Genomic DNA, 19,276 nt, shown 5'->3' with positions numbered 1-19,276 from the left:
TACTTGTCAAACCTAAAAGGCAAAGCTTAAGGCACAAGATAATATCACTATCTATCTGCATTATTGAATGCAGAATCTCGTTAGCACCAACAAGTTATATTCCCTCTGACATCATTCCATGCACTTTCAAAACAAAATTCTTGTTTTTTTTTTTAATCAATATATAGGCAGGGTATAACTTCACAAAAGAAGTGGATGATCGAGCGGGTTGTTATGACTCTTTAATTTACGAGAAAATTTGTAATCACTATCCAATGTGTGTTTGAGTAAAGCCCGCTTTGTAACTATAACCGTCAAATGATCACAATGAGACAAATCAATCTAGGTTGCCTATAGCTGATCGGGTCATTCAAGAATATCAATAGACAGCTTTCACATAGAATCAAACTTGAAATTTTCAAACCAACTGTCTTACTAACTTGGTTGAATTGTCCTTAATTGGCATGACTTTCATACCTGAAAATCACTAGTTCAATTCTTCCTAACACTCTTCAAACCTTTAAATAGAATCTAGTAACAATACTACAATACACAAAAATTAAGCTCAAGCAGATTCCATGTCCAATTGTCCATCACAATGCAAACAACACTAAAAGTATAAACAGTACTAATAATATATGTGTGCAAAAACAACTCCATGTATATATAATATGATTGATGAAGATATATATCATTGTTCCCAAAGAGTTGATGGATCTACCTCACCAAACATTCTAACAAATAACAACTCTATGTCTCTATGCGTCTGTATTGCCCGATTGAGTGATTCTTAGCTCGTACCCTCTCCCTTATAAATACACTCGTATTGGAATCATGTTGTCAACGCAAACTCATCATTATCAGTTACAGTAATTAACGTTGTATAACATATATTTACAGTTAATGTCCATGCTGAAAATGGCATGTCCAAGCAGCTCTCTGGTCCTGGGTTTTGTTGTACTATTCATCATGTTTTCTGTTACTCCATTAATGGCGAATGCACTAAGCTCAAATTACTACGACCAAACATGCCCTAAAGCAGAGTCTGTCATAACTGGTGTTGTGAAGAAAGCTATGTTGAACGACAGAACTGTCCCAGCAGCGCTGTTGAGGATGCACTTCCATGACTGCTTCATTAGAGTACGTAATTGTTACAGGATAGATAGATATATTATGATGTCTGGGTTGGGTTTAATTTGTGGAAATTCATTCTTTAATTGTGTTAATTGAAAGGGGTGTGATGGCTCTGTGCTGTTGAAATCGAGTGGCGGTAACAAAGCTGAGAAAGATGGACCTCCTAATATTTCTTTGCATGCTTTTTACGTGATTGATGAGGCCAAGAAACAGGTCGAGAATGCTTGTCCCGGTGTTGTTTCTTGTGCTGATATTCTGGCCTTGGCCGCTAGGGATGCAGTTGCTCTTGTAAGTTTAAATTTACTAAATTATATATATATATTTTTTGAATGTTACTGACTCTATTACATTGTTGAAGTCTGGAGGTCCTCACTGGGATGTGCCAAAAGGTAGAAAAGATGGAAGAATCTCCATAGCCACAGATACCAGACAACTGCCATCTCCCACCTTCAACATAACCCAACTCCGCCAAAACTTCGCCCAAAGAGGCCTTTCCATGGAGGATTTAGTAGCACTCTCAGGTAATATAATTATGAATGTGTTAAAATTTATATTTTTGTAACAAAATATTCAATTGGTTCATTGAAATTAAAGCATGTGCTCCATTTCAACTAAAAGCCTGATAGGGATTACGGGTGAGTCGCTGAATGATGTAGATTCGAACCCAACCCATGACCTTTGGTCTGACTCTAATATCAAATTAAAACATGTGCTCCATTTCAACTAAAAGTCTAAACATTTGCACATTAATAATTATATGCTCAACAGTTCACAATTGAGTTGGAAATTGTATCTTCATATATATAATGATGCAGGAGGACACAGTCTGGGTTTTTCCCATTGTTCATCATTCCAGAACAGAATCCACAACTTCGACAAAAGCCACGACGTGGACCCGTCGCTGAAAGCGTCGTTCGCCGGCAGCTTACGGAAGGTGTGCCCGATGCACAACAAAGTGAGGAACGCCGGCGCCACCATGGACTCCTCCTCCGCCGCCTTTGACAACGCCTACTACAAGCTACTCCTCCAAGGAAACAGCCTTTTCTCTTCCGACCAAGCACTCATCACCACTCCAACAACAAAAGCATTGGTTTCCAAATACGCAAACTCTCAGCAAGAGTTCTACGACGCGTTTGCGAGGTCCATGATCAAGATGAGCAGTATCGCCGGGAACGGCCAAGAGATTAGGTTGGATTGCAGATTTGTTAATTAGGTAGTTTAGCAAATCAGTGTGGCCGGCGCCGGCGTGATGCATGTGCTAATTTGCACTTCTGCATTTGTTTAATTTCCCATTATTTTTGTGTGTCAATTTCATTCCAAAGTTGATTGGTGCAATGAATTGGAGTTTTTTTGCACTTTTAGTCCCACGACTATAGTGGCACGGGCAGAATTGATCCACGACTTTTGAACCTTGCAATTTTAGTCCACGACTATTGATTTTTTTTTTTGCAAAAATGGTCCTTCCGGCCACTTTTCCGTCAAAATTTCACCGGAAAAAAAAATTCTCCATTTTTAGCCAGGTTAAAATTGACATTTTACCTATCTCAAAAAATTAAAAGAAAAAAATTGATATTTGACTACATACAATATTACTGGGCTACATACTACTGCCCCAGGTGGCGGAGTTCCTGGAGCAGGCAGGGCTGTCAATAAGCGGCGGAGCACCCGTGGCGTTCCCCGGGCTAGTTGGGTTATCCAGCAGCAGCATTGGAGTGGTACTTGTACTCCGCTGCCTGGGACAGTAGTATGTAGCCCAGTAATATTGTATGTAGTCAAATATCAATTTTTTTCATTTAATTTGTTGAGATAAGTAAAATGTCAATTTTAACCCGACTAAAAATAGATAATTTTTTTTTTTTCGGTGAAATTTTGACGAAAAAGTGGTCGGAAGGACCATTCTTGTAAAAAAAATCAATAGTCGTGAACTAAAATTACAAGGTTCAAAAGTCGTGGATCAGCGAGTGCCACTATAGTCATGAGACTAAAAGTGCAAAAAACTCCAATGAATTGAAACTTAAATTTACGACTCTTTTGCATAACCAATATATATATATATATATATATATATATATATATATATATATATATATAGAGGGTAGGTTCTGCTCTCTTGAAGAATCATGCCTAGAATCGTGGACAAAATCCTTAAATCCTAACCTTCAATCTAGTATATTAATTTTACAGTTGAAAATAAAGAAAAAAAAAGATATGGGTCATTTATAAAAACGACCCTATTATTATTTTTTTTAATTTTCAATAGTTAAATATATTAGATTAATGGTTAATATTTATCCACAATTTTCACTAGGAGCATAATTCTTATGGGAGTTGGATCTCTTGATTACAAAAGATAACTATACTCTGAATTTCGTTAAAAATTAATTTCATTAGAAGTTTTAAAAGATAATAAATAATTTTTATGTATAAATAGTACACCTTATACATTTTTGGACAACCTTTACAACAATATAGATATTTATTCAGAAAACATGAACACTAAGTAAAAGTAATTGATGTTATGAACATAACATCAAAAAAAAAAAAATAATAATAAATCAATAATTATAAAATTAGGATGTAAATTTAAAGTAAAAGAATAAATAAAATGTGAATTTCCAATAATAAGTCTAATTAATTAATATTTTTACAAAAAGAAAATATCAATAGAGTTTGAAAAAATTATAATGACAATAAAACTTAAACAAAATATTTTATTACTCAATTAATAAAAATACTAATTTTTAAAAATCTAATAATAATTGACAAAACAAATCTCTGTAGAGTTAGAATTTAGAAGTTGTTTAGGAGAAGGATTTAGAAGTTGTAGTGGGCTGAGGGTTTAAAGCCCAAAAAGAAAGTGATCACTGCAGAAACCTAGTTTTACTCTAGTATTCTTGCAGAGTGATCAGGTGAGCAACAAAGGCTGATTTCCAGGTTTTCTAAGCAAAGTAATTGACATGGCGGCCGATTGTAATTCTCCTAACGAACATAAGTCGCCTCATCCGTCTTCCGCAATTCCATGGGCTCAGGTCGTGCGTGGAGGCGATTCTGAAGCAAAGGCTTCCTCTACCCCTCGTTCGCCGGCGAATCCATCGGAAAACAATAATGCTTCTCTGAATAAAGAGAATAAATCTGAGAACGAAGCTGCAACTCATTCCGTTATAGGCGGGGAAGTCTCTTGGCCTGCCCTCTCCGAATGTACTCGCTCCAATTCGCCCAAAATCGCCGCCTCTCTTCCCCAGGTTTCGCAGGTTCACACTATCATTTTTTTTTTTTATTGCTATGTTGTTTTATCAATGCATAATGCATAAATTTATGTTTCTTAAAAGTTTTGTATTAATTGTAATTGTGTGCAATTGCTTGTTGTGTGAATTTGATAGGGATAGAGAGACCTATTATTTGATTGACAGATTCGCACTCGAACCTTAATTATATTTCTTAAAAATGTTGTTTATGTTTAATTAGCATAGTTTTTGATTTTGTGATTTTTGATAGGGACCTGTTATTCAACAATCATCTGACAAGCAATCATCTCAGAAACAACATAATAACAATTCACACTCGAATTCTAATTCAAAGCATACAATGGCTGGTCGGCAACGTTCAATGAAACACCGGAGTGGTGTACCAGGACAGGGTGGGTTTAGTGGGCAGCCACCGCCACCTCACTCACCTCCGCCATTCCCCATCTTTGAGATGCCTTATGGGAATTTTATACCAGCTGTTATGGACCCTTCAATGGTAGGTCCAAGGCCAGTAGTTGGAGGAGTTGTGCATTTACAGGCTAATCACTCTTCTCCGAATAATTTTCCTAGAAGAAGTTCTGGTGCCCATCCCCATGGAGATTGGACTTACAACCAGGGAAACAGGCACAATCATGGTCGAAGAGATGGCCATCCACCATATCAGTTTGCACCTCGGCATGGAGGGTTCATACCACCCCCTAGTTCTCCGCCATTTTTACCCCCACCTATCCAATCCTTGGGCTGTCCAATTGGTTTTGGTGCGTAGCTTTTGCAAGATCTACTAGCATTTTGCCATTTTGATTTAACATGTGTTTTATTGATGTTATTTCATCCCTTTCAGATGTTTTATTGATGTTATTTCATCTTTTTCAGATGTGGCAACCCCTTTTATGTCGTCGTACGTCCCAACGTTGCCCCGGCCACCACCACCATCAATGATATATCCTATAGATACTAATTTGTCTACTTCGCTACTCAAACAGATAGATTATTACTTCAGGTAATCCTATTGTGAAGCCTTATCAATATTGAGACATGTGCTAATTCAATTTTCTCATTACATGTAGTGATGCTAATTTGGATAATGATCATTATCTAAGATCAAAAATGGATTCAGAGGGTTGGGTTCCCATTAATTTGATTGCCAACTTCCATCGAGTAAGATCTCTACTCCTTCGTTTTTTTTAGAAACAAATAACATAAAAATTTTCAATAAACTTTAACTTTGTTGTATATAAAGTTCAATTTCAATTTATCTCATTTAGATTGCATAGTGTTCTGTGTTATTAATTCGTGAAATTAGCATTTGTAAGCTAAAAAAGTTTGGCGGCTCAATAATTATATATATGGACATCGTAAGTTTTAATAGTTCTATATATTTAGTAAATAATTATATATATGGACATCGTAAGTTTTAATACTTCTATATATTTAGTATTTACTACATTTGTTTTTGATCAATAATTCTTAAATAAATTTGGAGGCTTGAGAGTCCTTAATTGTAGTCTACACAGTCATTCTTGTTATTTTGTTGTGTTTTACATATGTTTAATATCTTATTTTTGTAGGTTACAAAGTTGACAAATAATATTCTGTTTATTTTGGATTGTTTGAAGGCTTCAAAGGTGGTTGAAGTACAGGTAATTAATTGTACTAGAATATTAGTTTAATTATTTGGATTCTGTTTTGTTCTAAATATTAACATATTATGTAGGGTGAGAGAATAAGAAGGCGTAATAACTGGAAAAAATGGATATACACTAGTCAATCTACGACTAAATCTGAGATTTGAGTAGACCAAAAGTGTGCCGCGGATAGATGGATGAACTGTGGTTTCTGGATTGGAAGATCAAGTTACCAAGTTTTTTTTTTTTAGTTACTAATGTTATATATATATTTTGTCTTAATTGGAGGGTTTTTAGTCTTAGATAGAAAAGAAAATAATTGTAGTATGAGTAATTTATTTTGAAGACAGATACTTGTGTTAATAGTATTATTTTTTTATTAAGTTATATATAGTTTTTTACTTAGAAATTGATATTACATGATTTTGCGTTTTGATTCTATTATCATTATTTTGATTGTAAAATTGTTACTATTTTTTTTTTATCTAAAATTGTTATTACTTTTTTGTGTATTGATTTTATTATTATTGTTTTGGTTGTAAAGTTGTTTTTAACCTAGATGTAATATATATATATATATATATATATATATATATATATATATATATATATATATATATATATATATACTCATGAAAAAAGTTTTTTATTATAAAATATTTGCAATGGCTTGTAATCTAGGGACATTAGTTTTAGAGGAAATATCATATTAAGCCAAATGTATTTTACTAGAAAATTTTGAGAAACTTATATTATTTCTTCCTCTTGTAGAAGTTCTTAAAAGAAAAATTTAATCCTTAAAAATTAATATAATTTTTTTATAATACAAATTTGTCGTATTTCTTGTAAGTGAACTTAATTAATATTTTAAAAAGAAAATTAATCGAAGAAAGTACAAATAAATTCATTTACTTTCTTTTACGTTGAACTTTAAATCTTTTATTAATTAAATATTTGTAAATAGTAATTAATCCATTGAAATTGCTTTTCTTATTTATTACTTTAAAACAATTAATTATTTTAAAATTAAATAAGTTTGTGATTAAAAAAAAGATTTTAAATTTCTTATCTTACAATTTTTAAATATGTAATGGTTGTGCTCTCATTTAATATTTCTCAAAATAATTAAGAAAAATGATTTTCAATGTATTATAGTCATGTTAATGACACCATGCATGATTCAGTATTTCCATTTCCCTTCTGATCACATGCAAACTTCAGTTAAAATGCATGATTCAGTATTTCCATTTCCCTTCTGATCACATGCAAACTTCAGTTAAAATGAAATTAGCTGATTGATCATGAATTGAAAATTTTTGATTAACGTAAAGTTAAATAGCACAATTAATATTAGAATTTAAAGACGTGTATTATGGATTTATTAATGACTTAATGTTATTATTTTGTTGATTTTTTCTAAGTAATAATCTTTCAGTTAATTGACCAAATTAACCAAAATGAATTTGGATCGGTTAAAATTGAAATAGAAAACAATGATTAACATACAATTAATCAAATTAAGCGTGTATATTCCATTATTCCCAGTTGGTGCAAGGATAATACATACTACAACGATCCATGTATCAACATTCCGTTGTCGTCCAGCGGTTAGGATATCTGGCTTTCACCCAGGAGACCCGGGTTCGATTCCCGGCAACGGAATTTTTGTAAGTCTGTTATGTTTTCTCCCACAAGTGACATCCCTTTCAATGAACTCAATAATGAGACAAAATTCATTGAGTTTTGGTGGCTGATTCAGCCACTTATAATGATATAATTATTTATGTGCGATTCGGCCTGCTGCCATGAGCTATATATATGCGTTCCACATTAACGTTGAGTGGACTACATACGTATTGCCGCACAAATCTTCAACAATTAGATCCATCTTAGTGACTAATATAATGTAGTGTTGCCATTTTAATAAATAATATACACTCCCTACTACATACTTGGTGCGTACACTCCAATATATTTGCATGTATATGTAATGGTGCACACTTTCATTTGCCAAATTAGGTTTATTCTTACCACCCACGGGAGAAGTGGACAACGATATTTTTTGTTGTCTTATTTAGATAAGATAATAAAATATTTAGAATTAATAAGAAATCAACTAAATCTTAACAAATATTATGACTTATAACATAATTGTCTACAATAGCAACAACGACAAAAAAAAAAAAAAAAAAAAAATCTAATCTTATTATTGAATTGTAATTGGATTTATTAAATTAGATATGTGCATAGAGAAGTAAATCGGCAAATTATTGTACGGACCATGGTCCATACAATTGTGTGCACCATGGATATCAGGTACACTATATTTTTAATATATTAAAAGTATATTATTTTTGTAGTGAAGGTACATTATTTTTGTACGGAATGTACATTAAATAAAATAATATACTCTTAGTATATTAAAAATATACTTTTTATTTATGGTTCACATAATTGTGTGGACCATGGTTCATGCAATAATGATTCAAGTAAATCGCTGTCTTAAGTGGGTTGGGTTTTGAGACTATTGGAGAAGGGGTTGTAGGGTTTGTGAGTTGTGACTTTTGTTTGAGTATTTCGTTGGAAAGAGTATGCCATGGTTTATATAGTAGTTAGTTTCAATTTTTCTTCTTATGTACGGAGCATTTTTTTTTTTTAAAAGGCAAGTGTACCACAATAATAATAATAATAATAATAATAATAATAATAATAATAATAACAACAACAACAGCAGCAGTAGTAGAGGTTGTAGTGGTCGTAGTAGTGGTGGTAGTAGTAGTGGTAGTAGTAGTATTAACCCCGTAGGGACTTAGTGTAGTTGGTTCGTCGCTTGATTTAAAGGTCATGATTGGAGGTCACAATGTGAGAGTTTGAATCCCACTGAAACCATGTTTGAGAAAAAGAATTAAGGATACTGGGAAGGTCTAAATTGGATCTCTTGTGCACAAATAAAAACCGTCTACAGTGTAGATATAGTGGACGTTTGATTATGGTCCATTATATTTATGTTTGACGAAAATTAATCATCGCAACTATAATATTGTTGACTTGTTGGTCCCAACATCTTTTAGTTGGGTGACATAACTATGGCCTTATGGCAAGCTCATTCTTCAACAATTCTTTTATTTTTTATTTTTTAAAGAGCACACTAGGACGTCACATTCACCACGTACTTCCTTATTACTTTGTACTTGAATTTAATCTTTGATAGTTTGTTGGGGCGTAGTAAGAACGAGTTGGATACTTTGTGGATAATTGAGTATAGTGTACTTTAACTAGAAATTTTTTTGTGAATTGATAGATCATATATATTTAAAAGTTTAATGAATTGTTATGTATAATTAATATGAAAATATTAAAAATCAATGTAATATAATAAATTAGTTGTTTAAAGATGCGCTTTGAGTGAAGTCAAAATGATGCATGATGACTGATAATGTTTTGTTCAGATCCTTTAAAGCTTTAATTTATTTACTATGAGTAACAATTAAGAGTGGACGTGTCTTTTTCAAAAAATTAAGTTTGACATGATATTAAAATTATGCTTTTGTTTCTTGTCAACACTTCCTCGATTCAGCTTGTTATATATGGTATTTCTAGTGTGGTTTGCAAGCTATATAACACATGAGTGTGGTTTACAAGTCATCATGAATATTGATAGGGGCAACTTCAATTCTAGCCAAGTTGGTCAGATAGTTAATTTGGTAATCAGTGTATTCTAAGAGTGACTCTTTGATGAAGCGATTTATTGGCCGTGATTTTTAGTTTGAGGTATAATAGCCGGTTATGATCAATTTTAATTGTTTTACCTTTTTGTGGTATTTTGTTGACTAAGCCACAAAGCCATCACTCTATTTAGGGCACATATTCAAATAGCCACAAGTTTAGAAGAAAGGGTAAGCGTGAAGCTAAGAAAACTACCATATATATTTCATGCCACACGTTCAATACTCAATATGATTACTCCTTGTTAATTACTACTGCAGTATTGCCCCACTAAAATAAGGCAGTGGACACAGCAAGAGAAGGGATCGAAAAGAAACAAAAGAAGTTTCTACAGCAATCATGGTATTGCCAAACCTGGACAAAACAATACTAACAAAACAGACCATGTTCCTGTTATACGCCTTAACATATCCGGCCAAGTCGCAACCAATTCCTTGCTTAACGCAAAGGGCTCTCATATTTTGTAATCCCTCATGTCACCGTTGGTATTGTTACAATATATAATTTAAACTGCTTAAATCATTTTCATTTGAATTAAGGTAACACCTTTAAATTGATATTTTAGTGTTGTCTTATACTGATTTTATCGAATAAATAGAGACAAGTAATTTCATGAGGATCGGATCAAACATGTCTTGATATAGTTGATATTGAAGTATAAATTTAATTTTATAATTGAGTATGAACAAACCCTATACGTATCAAACATGTCTTGATATAGTTGATATTGAAGTATAAATTTAATTTTATAATTGAGTATGAACAAACCCTATACGTATCAAACATGCTATGGTCCATGTACTTGCATTGTCCATGATATGTGGCATCAAGAGTAGTAAAGGGGTGGTGGGGAGGGTGATGTCTAATTGTGACCACCATCAATGCTTTGACTTCTCTCTTAATCAACATAGCAGTGTGCCATCCCAATAGGCCCAATAGCATCTGCTAGCTAGTCAGTAGTGAGTCCACCAACTTGTTGGATAGTTAGACGAGTACCGCCGGATTATTATGCTGTGTAACCGTGTGCACCATGCATGCAGTTGTTATTTGAATAAAACGAGTAATTCGGTTATCATGTTACCTAAATTTACATATCTCTGTGCTAGAAAGATTAGGGCGTCATCTGAATGGAACGACTAGTTCAATTATCGATCCATTTAAACCCTAAATTTGAGGGTTTCTTACCTTCTGTCCTGAAAATTGAAAGAGAATTTAAATCGAAAAATGTGTCTTAGTGACATAAGATTGATCTGAGTACGCTTTTTGTTCTAAGACGGAGATCATCTCCCATCAATTCAAAGATTTAAACTGAATATTTGCTGAGTCACTATACCTACACTCAATTTTTTTATTATCATGCATGTCACCTAAAACTATACATCTCTATTGTCACCCTTTCAGCAATGATCAGACTATAATATTAAAATTAATAAATAAATAAGAGCTAACATTCCATACTGCCACAAACCTCCACCACCACCACCCTCTAAGTGGAGTGTTCGGATAAGCAATTTCCCACTTTGAGTGGATACCACCGTGGCCCCCTAGCTTGTACCTCATTCAACAAAAATTTATGCACTCTGATTTTCATCAGCTCACTATATATAGAGATAGTTTTTGTTGTCTAAGCCCATATCAAGAACAACATGAAGAGGTTTTCTGTGTTTTTCTGTGTGTCTGTGTTCTTATTCTCCTGTCTCGTAGAATCCAAGGCAGCTCCTCTAAAACAACAAAATGATGGAGTTTACATCGTCTACATGGGCGCAGCGGCTCCATCCAATAATGGCTCCATGCGAAAGGATCAAGCTCAGCTCGTCACCTCATTGATTAAAAGGTCAATAATCTATTTTAAACTTCATCTGCTACTTTTGGTTATGTTCATTGATCTTAATATGTGTGTATATATATGCACGTGTAACAGGAAAAGGAATGCATTGGTGTATAGCTATACAAATGGCTTCTCTGGATTTTCAGCTAGGTTGACGGCGGAAGAAGCTCGATCAATTGCCCAGAAGCCAGGAGTGGTGTCGGTTTTTCCTGATCCAATTCTACAGCTCCATACAACCCAGTCATGGGATTTCCTGGACTCCTTTTCTGATAAAAAAATCTCTGCCGCCATCCGCCCCGGATCAGCTTCTGCTCAGCCATCATCTTCCGGTGGAGCAGATATCATAATAGGCATCATGGATACAGGTTAATTTTTCATTTCGTCAATTTTCACGTACATAGGAGTATAATACTAAATAATAATGTTTTGGGTAACCCAGCTAAGTTAGTAGGGCTATTATAAAGTTTTTTGAATGCAACTGACTCAATTACAATGTAGTATCTGTTCATAACTACTTTATCAACCTACTGAAGCACAAAGAGCAATACCGCCCTTACAATCTCCCATATGGGAGTCCAACTTTAGTGCCATTAGATCATAAGGTCTTGGCCCAGCTATTATAAAGTTATACCTCTGATTTGTAACGAGAGCTTGTTTATTAGATTTCTTAATTTGAGTCGTCGGTTAACCATAAACTAAGTAACTTAAAATATTAGTTTACACTTCTTTGCTGGCTAACGTCACAATAGGGGTTTATTTTGTGTACCTCTCTCGAAAAGTGGTTGCGAATTTTTCTAATCACTACAAAAAATGATAGTGTTGTTAATGTACAAATTAAACTATATATGTTAGGAATCTGGCCTGAATCTGCTAGCTTCCATGACGATGGCATGGGACCAATTCCGGCTAGGTGGAAGGGGAAGTGCGAGAAAGGTGATGATTTCAACTCTTCCAACTGCAACAGGTAAAAAAGACAAGACAACCTAGTTTTACTTCGAAAAGAAACTTTGCGTAGCATTATTTAGGTATCCGTTAATCAACTTACATAATTGAAATGCAACTTTTGTTGTGACCCGGCCTTATCAGAAAAATAATTGGGGCCCGATATTACCCGAATTCCGACGATCAGGGCGGTCATATTTTAGATAGCGGGTCACCCCGGGACCATTCTGGGCATGGAACCCACGTGGCGTCCACGGCAGCAGGGTCCCTTGTCGATGACGCGTCATACTACGGCCTGGCTATGGGAACTGCCAAGGGTGGGTCCCCCAGTTCGAGAATTGCCATGTACCAAGTTTGCCAGTCTTTCGGATGCCCAGGTTCTGCGATCTTGAAAGGCTTCGATGATGCCATTAAGGATGGCGTGGACGTGTTGTCGCTGTCTCTGGGCGGTTCCGGTGGATTCAAACCGGATTTCACCACCGACGTTATCGCCCTCGGCGCGTTCCATGCGGTGGAGAAAGGCGTTGTAGTGGTCTGCTCCGCCGGAAACAGTGGCCCCTACCGCAGTAGTGTGGTCAACGAAGCTCCCTGGATTTTCACCGTCGCCGCCTCCACAATTGACCGCGATTTCCAGTCACAAGTCATCTTGGGCGACAAAACAGTCATCAAGGTAGTCAACACAACAACCTTAAACCATATCATGCATGTGTATTTGCAAATATACATGCATAGATGTCCTAATTATCTTGTCTGTGTGGAGTATAGGGCGGAGGAATTCATTTTGGTAACCTCACCAAAACGACGATGCATCCATTGGCGACCGGGGCGTCACTTAAACTGGACAATGCTACTAGAAGCGACGACGCAAGGTATTTCAATTGCTAAAAATCAATGAATTTTCTTTGATGGGTGATGAGAGAAACCAGCTACCCTGGATTAATTTAAACTAAGAAAGTCAATAAATTGCATGCTGGTAATCAAACTTGTAATTAAATCAACAGCATAGCCTAGTAAATTTTTCTTTTTAGGGCACCCACTATCCAATTGTGCACTGGGCTTACTCAATTTAAGAAAATCAATATACAACTTCAGCTGAGAGTGTAATTTTGTAGTTATCAAGTCGATAGTCTGACCAACTTAGCTGGTTAATTACTTTAAAATTCAGTGAAATTGATAGTACTATGACAGATGGAGGTGGTGTTTGTTTCAGGGATTGTGTACCGCAATCATTAGACCCTGCGAAGGCGAATGGAAAGATTATTTTGTGTGAAACCCACGACCCAAATTATGGAATTGACGATCAGAAAGATGAGGTGATAAGTGCGGGCGGGGTTGGAATAATATTAATAGTCACGGATGAGACAAGGTTCATTGCGCCGAAATTTGATACTTTCCCGGGCTCTATAATCATAGAAAAGGAAGGCAATCAAGTTTCCAATTACATCAACTCAACCAGGTTAAAATCATTTGACATTTAACTGCCATTAAATTCTTTCTATCAACTGTTATTCCATCCTAACTTCCTAAAATATTGGTGAATTAAGGAACCCGGTCGCAACAATCCTCCCAACTGTGACAATCACAGGAAATAAATCAGCTCCTGTGGTGATCTCCTTTTCTGCAAGAGGACCTTCCCTTGCAAGTACAAATATTCTCAAGGTATGTTAATGGCATCTAATTAATGTATGCTATATATAGAATGCATGAAACCATGCAAATTAAAGCTAAGCAACGACATCACAGGATGCATGCATGATAATGTTTTTGGTTGGGAATTGCAGCCAGACATTTGTGCACCTGGGGTTGACATTCTAGCAGCATGGCCTACTGAAGCTGACCTAAACCGGGCTATCCCTGGCAAGAATCCCCCAGGCTACTACATAATCTCAGGGACTTCCATGTCTTGTCCGCATACATCTGGGATTGTCGCCGCAGTCAAGGCACAAAACCCAAAATTCAGTGCTTCAGCAATCAGATCAGCTATAATGACCACATGTACGGTAATTAATAACAACAACAACAATTAAACTATGTTCAATAATCATGTTGAACGGAGGACAAGGCCTTGAATGGCCAAGTCCAATACTAGGTGGTTAGAAAATTGTTGGACTAAGACTTTATGAGTCAAGTTCAGCACTCTCGTTCCTATAAAAAAAAAATGTAAAGGGTAGGAAATAAAGTTGTTATATCTTTTAGCTTAGTAGTAAACTCAAATTCTTCTTTCACTTCCAGCAATACAGACAAACAATCAAAATGCAGCAATAACTACAACATCTGGAGAAACTGCCACGCCATATGACATTGGCGCCGGAGAAGCAAACCCCACGGCCTCAATAGAGCCCGGGCTGGTTTACGAGACTGAGACTGCAGATTACGCGTTGTTCCTCTGCGTTACAGGCTACAACACATCCCAAATCAAGCTCATCTCCAAGACGATTCCCAAGGACTTCCAGTGCCCCGATAAGTTGACAGAAGATGCCGTCTCTAGCATCAACTACCCATCAATCGCCATTTCCAAGCTCAAGGACGGTGAGCCTAAGACAGTTACTAGAACTGCCACAAATGTTGGTCCTGAAGAATCTGTGTACACTGCAACTATAGAAGCAATGACAGGCATTGAGGCTACGGTGACACCAAACAAGTTAGTATTTACAAAAGAGAAGAAGAAACTAACCTATAAGGTGACTTTCACAGCTCCATCATCTCCCAAGAATGACATCTTTGGTTCAATTACATGGACAAGTGGTAAATACAGAGTTCGAAGTCCAATTGTTGTAAGCACTGAGTAAATGTAACCTTAGTCACTTCGATTTAGAGACTAATAATATATGATAATTATGTACGTGCGGTCCTACTTCCATGAGGTGTATGTGTTCCACATTAATGCCATACTGGAGTACATACTTATTATTGCCCCACAAGCTAAGTTTTGAATAAATGTCTTCAAGAGTTAGGCCGGCCATATGTTAGCTAGTGACTAATATAATGTAATGGTTTTGCGTGCACTCGAACATGTTTGCTATGTTATTTTAGTGTAAAATTTTTTATTTAGGTAATCCTAACTAAGTTTGTAAGTGTTGAGTTTGTCTCATATATGGATTAGGAATAACTGTTTGTCTCATAGGAGTAAGAGTGAAACGAGTAGACCTATTGTATAAGGATTAGATGCCTATAAATATATTGGTTGTATCCTTATGGGTTGTGTCACCATTACACCATCACAAATAATAAGAGAATTGTTTCACTCCCGTGGATGTAGGCACATTGCCGAACCACGTAAATCTTGCCTTCTTTACCTTTTTTGCCATTATTATTTTTCTTGTTCTTGTTAATCTCAACAAATTGGTATCAGAGCTCTGTTGAGATGACCAGTTCAAGTACAAAATTCGAGGTATCAAAATTTGATAGTACAGGGAAATTTAGGTTATGGCGGTCTAGGTTAAAGGATTTGTTGGCATATCAGGGACTTCTGAAAACCTTGAAGGCGGAAAAACCAGTTAATCTGGAAGAGGCTGATAGGGAGGAGTTGAAGAAGCAGGAAGCTACGGACGTGGTATATGCTGATGAATCTTATTATAGTGAAGGTGATGTTCTAGCGGTAACTAGTAACAAGTTCGAACATTGTTTGGATTTGTTGGGCGTTTCTAGATGCTAGATGAGAAGGTGGTGAGGGGCGCTGTGGTGTTGGGCAGCGCGGATACCAGGAGGGGTCGCGGACCTGGTATCAATATGGGTCAATATTGGCTCGGTATGGGCTGGGCTTGTCATGAGTCACAGCTAGTATGGGCTGGTATGGGCTGGGCTTTTGGCATGAGTCACAGCTGGTATGGGTCGAGCTTGTCACGAGTCACAGCTGGTATCGGTATGGGCTTATATGGGCTCGGTATGTGCCGGTATGGCACTGGTTAGGGCTGATATAGGTTTGGTATGGGAGGACTTCTCGGGACGACGAAGAAGTTCGTGAACATGCACTGGGAAACGTTTGGTGCTGCGTTGTGCGTGTTGCTGGCCAGTGGTAATTGCTGGTTAGTGGAGCATTGGGCAAGGCACACGAGTTTAGTGTGACTTTGCAGGGGCGCTGTTGTATTGGGGCAGCGTGGATACCAGGAGGGGATATGGACCTGGTATGGGCCGGATGCAGGAAGTCAGCTAAACGGGGCAGTTAGTATGAGTCGCGGCGGTATAACAGGTCGACGGCTGAGGGGCGAATGGCTTGGAACAAAGCGGTTCGTGTACATGCACTGGGTAACGTTTGATGCTGCGTATGCATGTGGCTGGCTAGTTGGGATGAGCATGGTTGTTCCTACCCATGTGTATATGTGAGATAAGTTTTTCTTTTTTCTCCTAAGGGACATATTTGCTAAGGTGGAGATTTGTTGAGTTATCTTTTTCTCCTAAAGGACATATTTGCGAAGGTGGAGAAGTCTTTTCTCCTAAAGGGCATATATGTGAAGGTGGAGATGGTGAGATAAGTCTTTTCTCCTAAAGAGCATATTCGTCAAGGTGGAGAATTGTTGAGTTATCTTTTTCTCCTAAAGAACATATTCGCCAAGGTGGAGATTGTTGAGTTTGTCTCATATATGGATTAGGAATAAGTGTTTGTCTCATACTAGGAGTAGGAGTGAAACGGGTAGACCTATTGTATAGGGATTGGATGCCTATAAATATATTGGTTGTATCCCTAAAGGGTTGTGTCATCACTATCACCATCACTATGAATAAGAGTATTGTTTCACTCCCGTGGATGTAGGCACTTTGCCGAACCACGTAAATCTTGTATTCTTTACCCTATTTGCCATTATTATTATTTTTCTTGTTCTTATTAATCTCATGGTGACACAAATATGACTATGAAGCTAGTAATTTAGGCCTTTAATTATCAACAACAACAGGGTCTTCTGAAAACTTTGAAGGCGGATAAGCCAGCTAATCTAGAAGAGGAAGATTGGGAAGATTTGAATGAGCGTGCGGCAGGAACCATTCGGTTATGCCTAGACGATGGAATTGTGTATCACGTTATGGCCCTGGAAGCCCCAAAAGAAATTTGGGATAAATTGGAAACTCAGTTCATGGAAAAATCTCTAACGAACAAACTGTATCTAAAGCAAAGGCTTTATGGGCTTAAGATGGAGGAAGGTTCAGACTTGGTGCATCATATTAATGTCTTCAACCAGATAATCTCAGATCTGGCCAGGCTTGATGTCAAGATTGAAGATGAAGACAAGGCGATGATCTTGCTATGTTCATTACCTTTTTCCTTTGAACATCTGGTGACTACTCTAACATACGGGAAAAGCACGATTAAATACAGCGAGATCTCTGCGGCCCTGCAGGCTCATAATAAGCGCTTGCAGAGTGGATCATCTGTTGGTGAAAGTTTGTATGCTAAAGAGGGTCAGGATCGTGGAAGGAAACAAGAGAGTAATTCTGGGAGGAAAAACTCTAGGTCTAAATCCAGAAATAGCAGGAAAATCCGGTGCTACAAGTGTTATGAGATTGGGCACATAAAGAGAGATTGTCCAAAGTTGAAAAAACAACAAGAGGCGGCGAACGTGGTGCATGCTGATGACTCAGATTATAGTGAAGGTGATGTTCTAGCGGTAACTAGTAACAAGTCCGAACATTGTTTGGACTTGTTGGGCGTTTCTAGATGCTAGATGAGAAGGTGGTGAGGGGCGTTGTGGTGTTGGGCAGCGCGGATACCAGGAGGGGTCGTGGACCTGGTATCAATATGGGTCAATATTGGCTCGGTATGGGCTGGGCTTGTCATGAGTCACAGCTAGTATGGGTTGGTATGGGCTGGGCTTTTGGTATGAGTCACGGCTGGTATGGGTCGAGCTTGTCACGAGTCACGGCTGGTATCGGTATGGGCTTATATGGGCTCGGTATGTGTCAGTATGGCACTGGTTAGGGCCGATATGGGTTTGGTATGGGAGGACTTCTCGGGACGACGAAGAAGTTCGTGAACATGCACTGGGAAACGTTTGGTGCTGCGTTGTGCGTGTTGCTGGCCAGTGGTAATTGCTGGTTAGTGGAGCATTGGGCAAGGCACACGAGTTTAGTGTGACTTTGCAGGGGCGCTGTTGTGTTGGGGCAGCGTGGATACCAGGAGGGGACATGGACCTGGTATGGGCCAGATGCAGGAGGTCAGCTAAATGGGACAGTAAGCATGAGTCGCGACTGGTATAACAGGTCGACGGCTGAGGGGCGAATGGCTTGGAACAAAGCGGTTCGTGTACATGCTGGGTAACGTTTGATGCTGCGTATGCATGTGGCTGGCTAGTTGGGATGAGCATGGTTGTTCCTACCCATGTGTATATGTGAGATAAGTTTTTTTCTCCTAAGGGGCATAATTGTGAAGCTGGAGGTGTTGAGATAAGTCTTTTCTCCTAAGGGACATATTTGTTGAGATTAACAAGAACAAGAAAAATAATAATGGCAAGAAAGGTAAAGAAGGCAAGATTTACGTGGTTCGGCAATGTGCCTACATCCACGGGAGTGAAACAATTCTCTTATTATTTGTGATGGTGTAATGGTGACACAACCCATAAGGATACAACCAATATATTTATAGGCATCTAATCCTTATACAATAGGTCTACTCGTTTCACTCTTACTCCTATGAGACAAACAGTTATTCCTAATCCATATATGAGACAAACTCAACAATCTCCACCTTGGCAAATATGTTCTTTAAGAGAAAAGATAACTCAACAAATCTCCACTTTGACGAATATGATCTTTAGGAGAAAAGACTTATCTCACCATCTCCACCTTCACATATATGCCCTTTAGGA

General features: G+C 37.1%; 3 protein-coding genes and 1 non-coding gene across 6 annotated transcripts; all 4 read left to right on the top strand.

Annotated features, from left to right (window-relative positions):
• The first annotated feature begins 838 nt into the window (after positions 1 to 838).
• LOC109149310 (peroxidase 64) lies at positions 839 to 2,474 on the top strand. Its single transcript, XM_019297024.1, has 4 exons — positions 839 to 1,119; positions 1,213 to 1,401; positions 1,472 to 1,634; positions 1,929 to 2,474. The coding sequence occupies exons 1-4, from the start codon at positions 883 to 885 to the stop codon at positions 2,324 to 2,326; spliced, it is 987 nt and encodes a 328-aa protein (XP_019152569.1). The 5' UTR covers positions 839 to 882; the 3' UTR covers positions 2,327 to 2,474.
• A 1,481-nt stretch (positions 2,475 to 3,955) lies between these two features.
• LOC109149158 (la-related protein 1C-like) lies at positions 3,956 to 6,401 on the top strand. 2 transcript variants are annotated; one of them, XM_019296818.1, is made up of 6 exons: positions 3,956 to 4,355; positions 4,609 to 5,116; positions 5,232 to 5,358; positions 5,426 to 5,516; positions 5,927 to 5,998; positions 6,073 to 6,401. In XM_019296818.1, the coding sequence occupies exons 1-6, from the start codon at positions 4,071 to 4,073 to the stop codon at positions 6,148 to 6,150; spliced, it is 1,161 nt and encodes a 386-aa protein (XP_019152363.1). In that variant the 5' UTR covers positions 3,956 to 4,070; the 3' UTR covers positions 6,151 to 6,401. The 2 variants fall into 2 exon arrangements, with proteins under 2 accessions (XP_019152363.1, XP_019152362.1); XM_019296817.1 differs by having other exon boundaries at positions 3,959 to 4,364.
• A 1,172-nt stretch (positions 6,402 to 7,573) lies between these two features.
• TRNAE-UUC lies at positions 7,574 to 7,645 on the top strand. The gene has a single exon. It is a non-coding gene; the product is annotated as a tRNA-Glu (tRNA).
• A 3,701-nt stretch (positions 7,646 to 11,346) lies between these two features.
• Positions 11,347 to 15,554, top strand: LOC109149843 (CO(2)-response secreted protease-like). Of its 2 annotated transcripts, none has more exons than XM_019297853.1 (9): positions 11,347 to 11,543; positions 11,631 to 11,902; positions 12,390 to 12,501; positions 12,624 to 13,149; positions 13,245 to 13,348; positions 13,690 to 13,935; positions 14,024 to 14,138; positions 14,261 to 14,474; positions 14,712 to 15,554. In XM_019297853.1, the coding sequence occupies exons 1-9, from the start codon at positions 11,356 to 11,358 to the stop codon at positions 15,266 to 15,268; spliced, it is 2,334 nt and encodes a 777-aa protein (XP_019153398.1). In that variant the 5' UTR covers positions 11,347 to 11,355; the 3' UTR covers positions 15,269 to 15,554. The 2 variants fall into 2 exon arrangements, with proteins under 2 accessions (XP_019153398.1, XP_019153396.1); XM_019297851.1 differs by having other exon boundaries at positions 13,678 to 13,935.
• The last annotated feature ends 3,722 nt before the right edge of the window (positions 15,555 to 19,276 follow it).

This window comes from Ipomoea nil, unplaced genomic scaffold, assembly GCF_001879475.1.
Source record: "Ipomoea nil cultivar Tokyo-kokei standard unplaced genomic scaffold, Asagao_1.1 scaffold2159, whole genome shotgun sequence".
In the NCBI taxonomy this organism is placed as follows: Eukaryota; Viridiplantae; Streptophyta; class Magnoliopsida; order Solanales; family Convolvulaceae; genus Ipomoea; species Ipomoea nil.
Note: the sequence above shows the minus strand (reverse complement) of the source record. Positions and strands in the feature narration are given on the sequence as shown.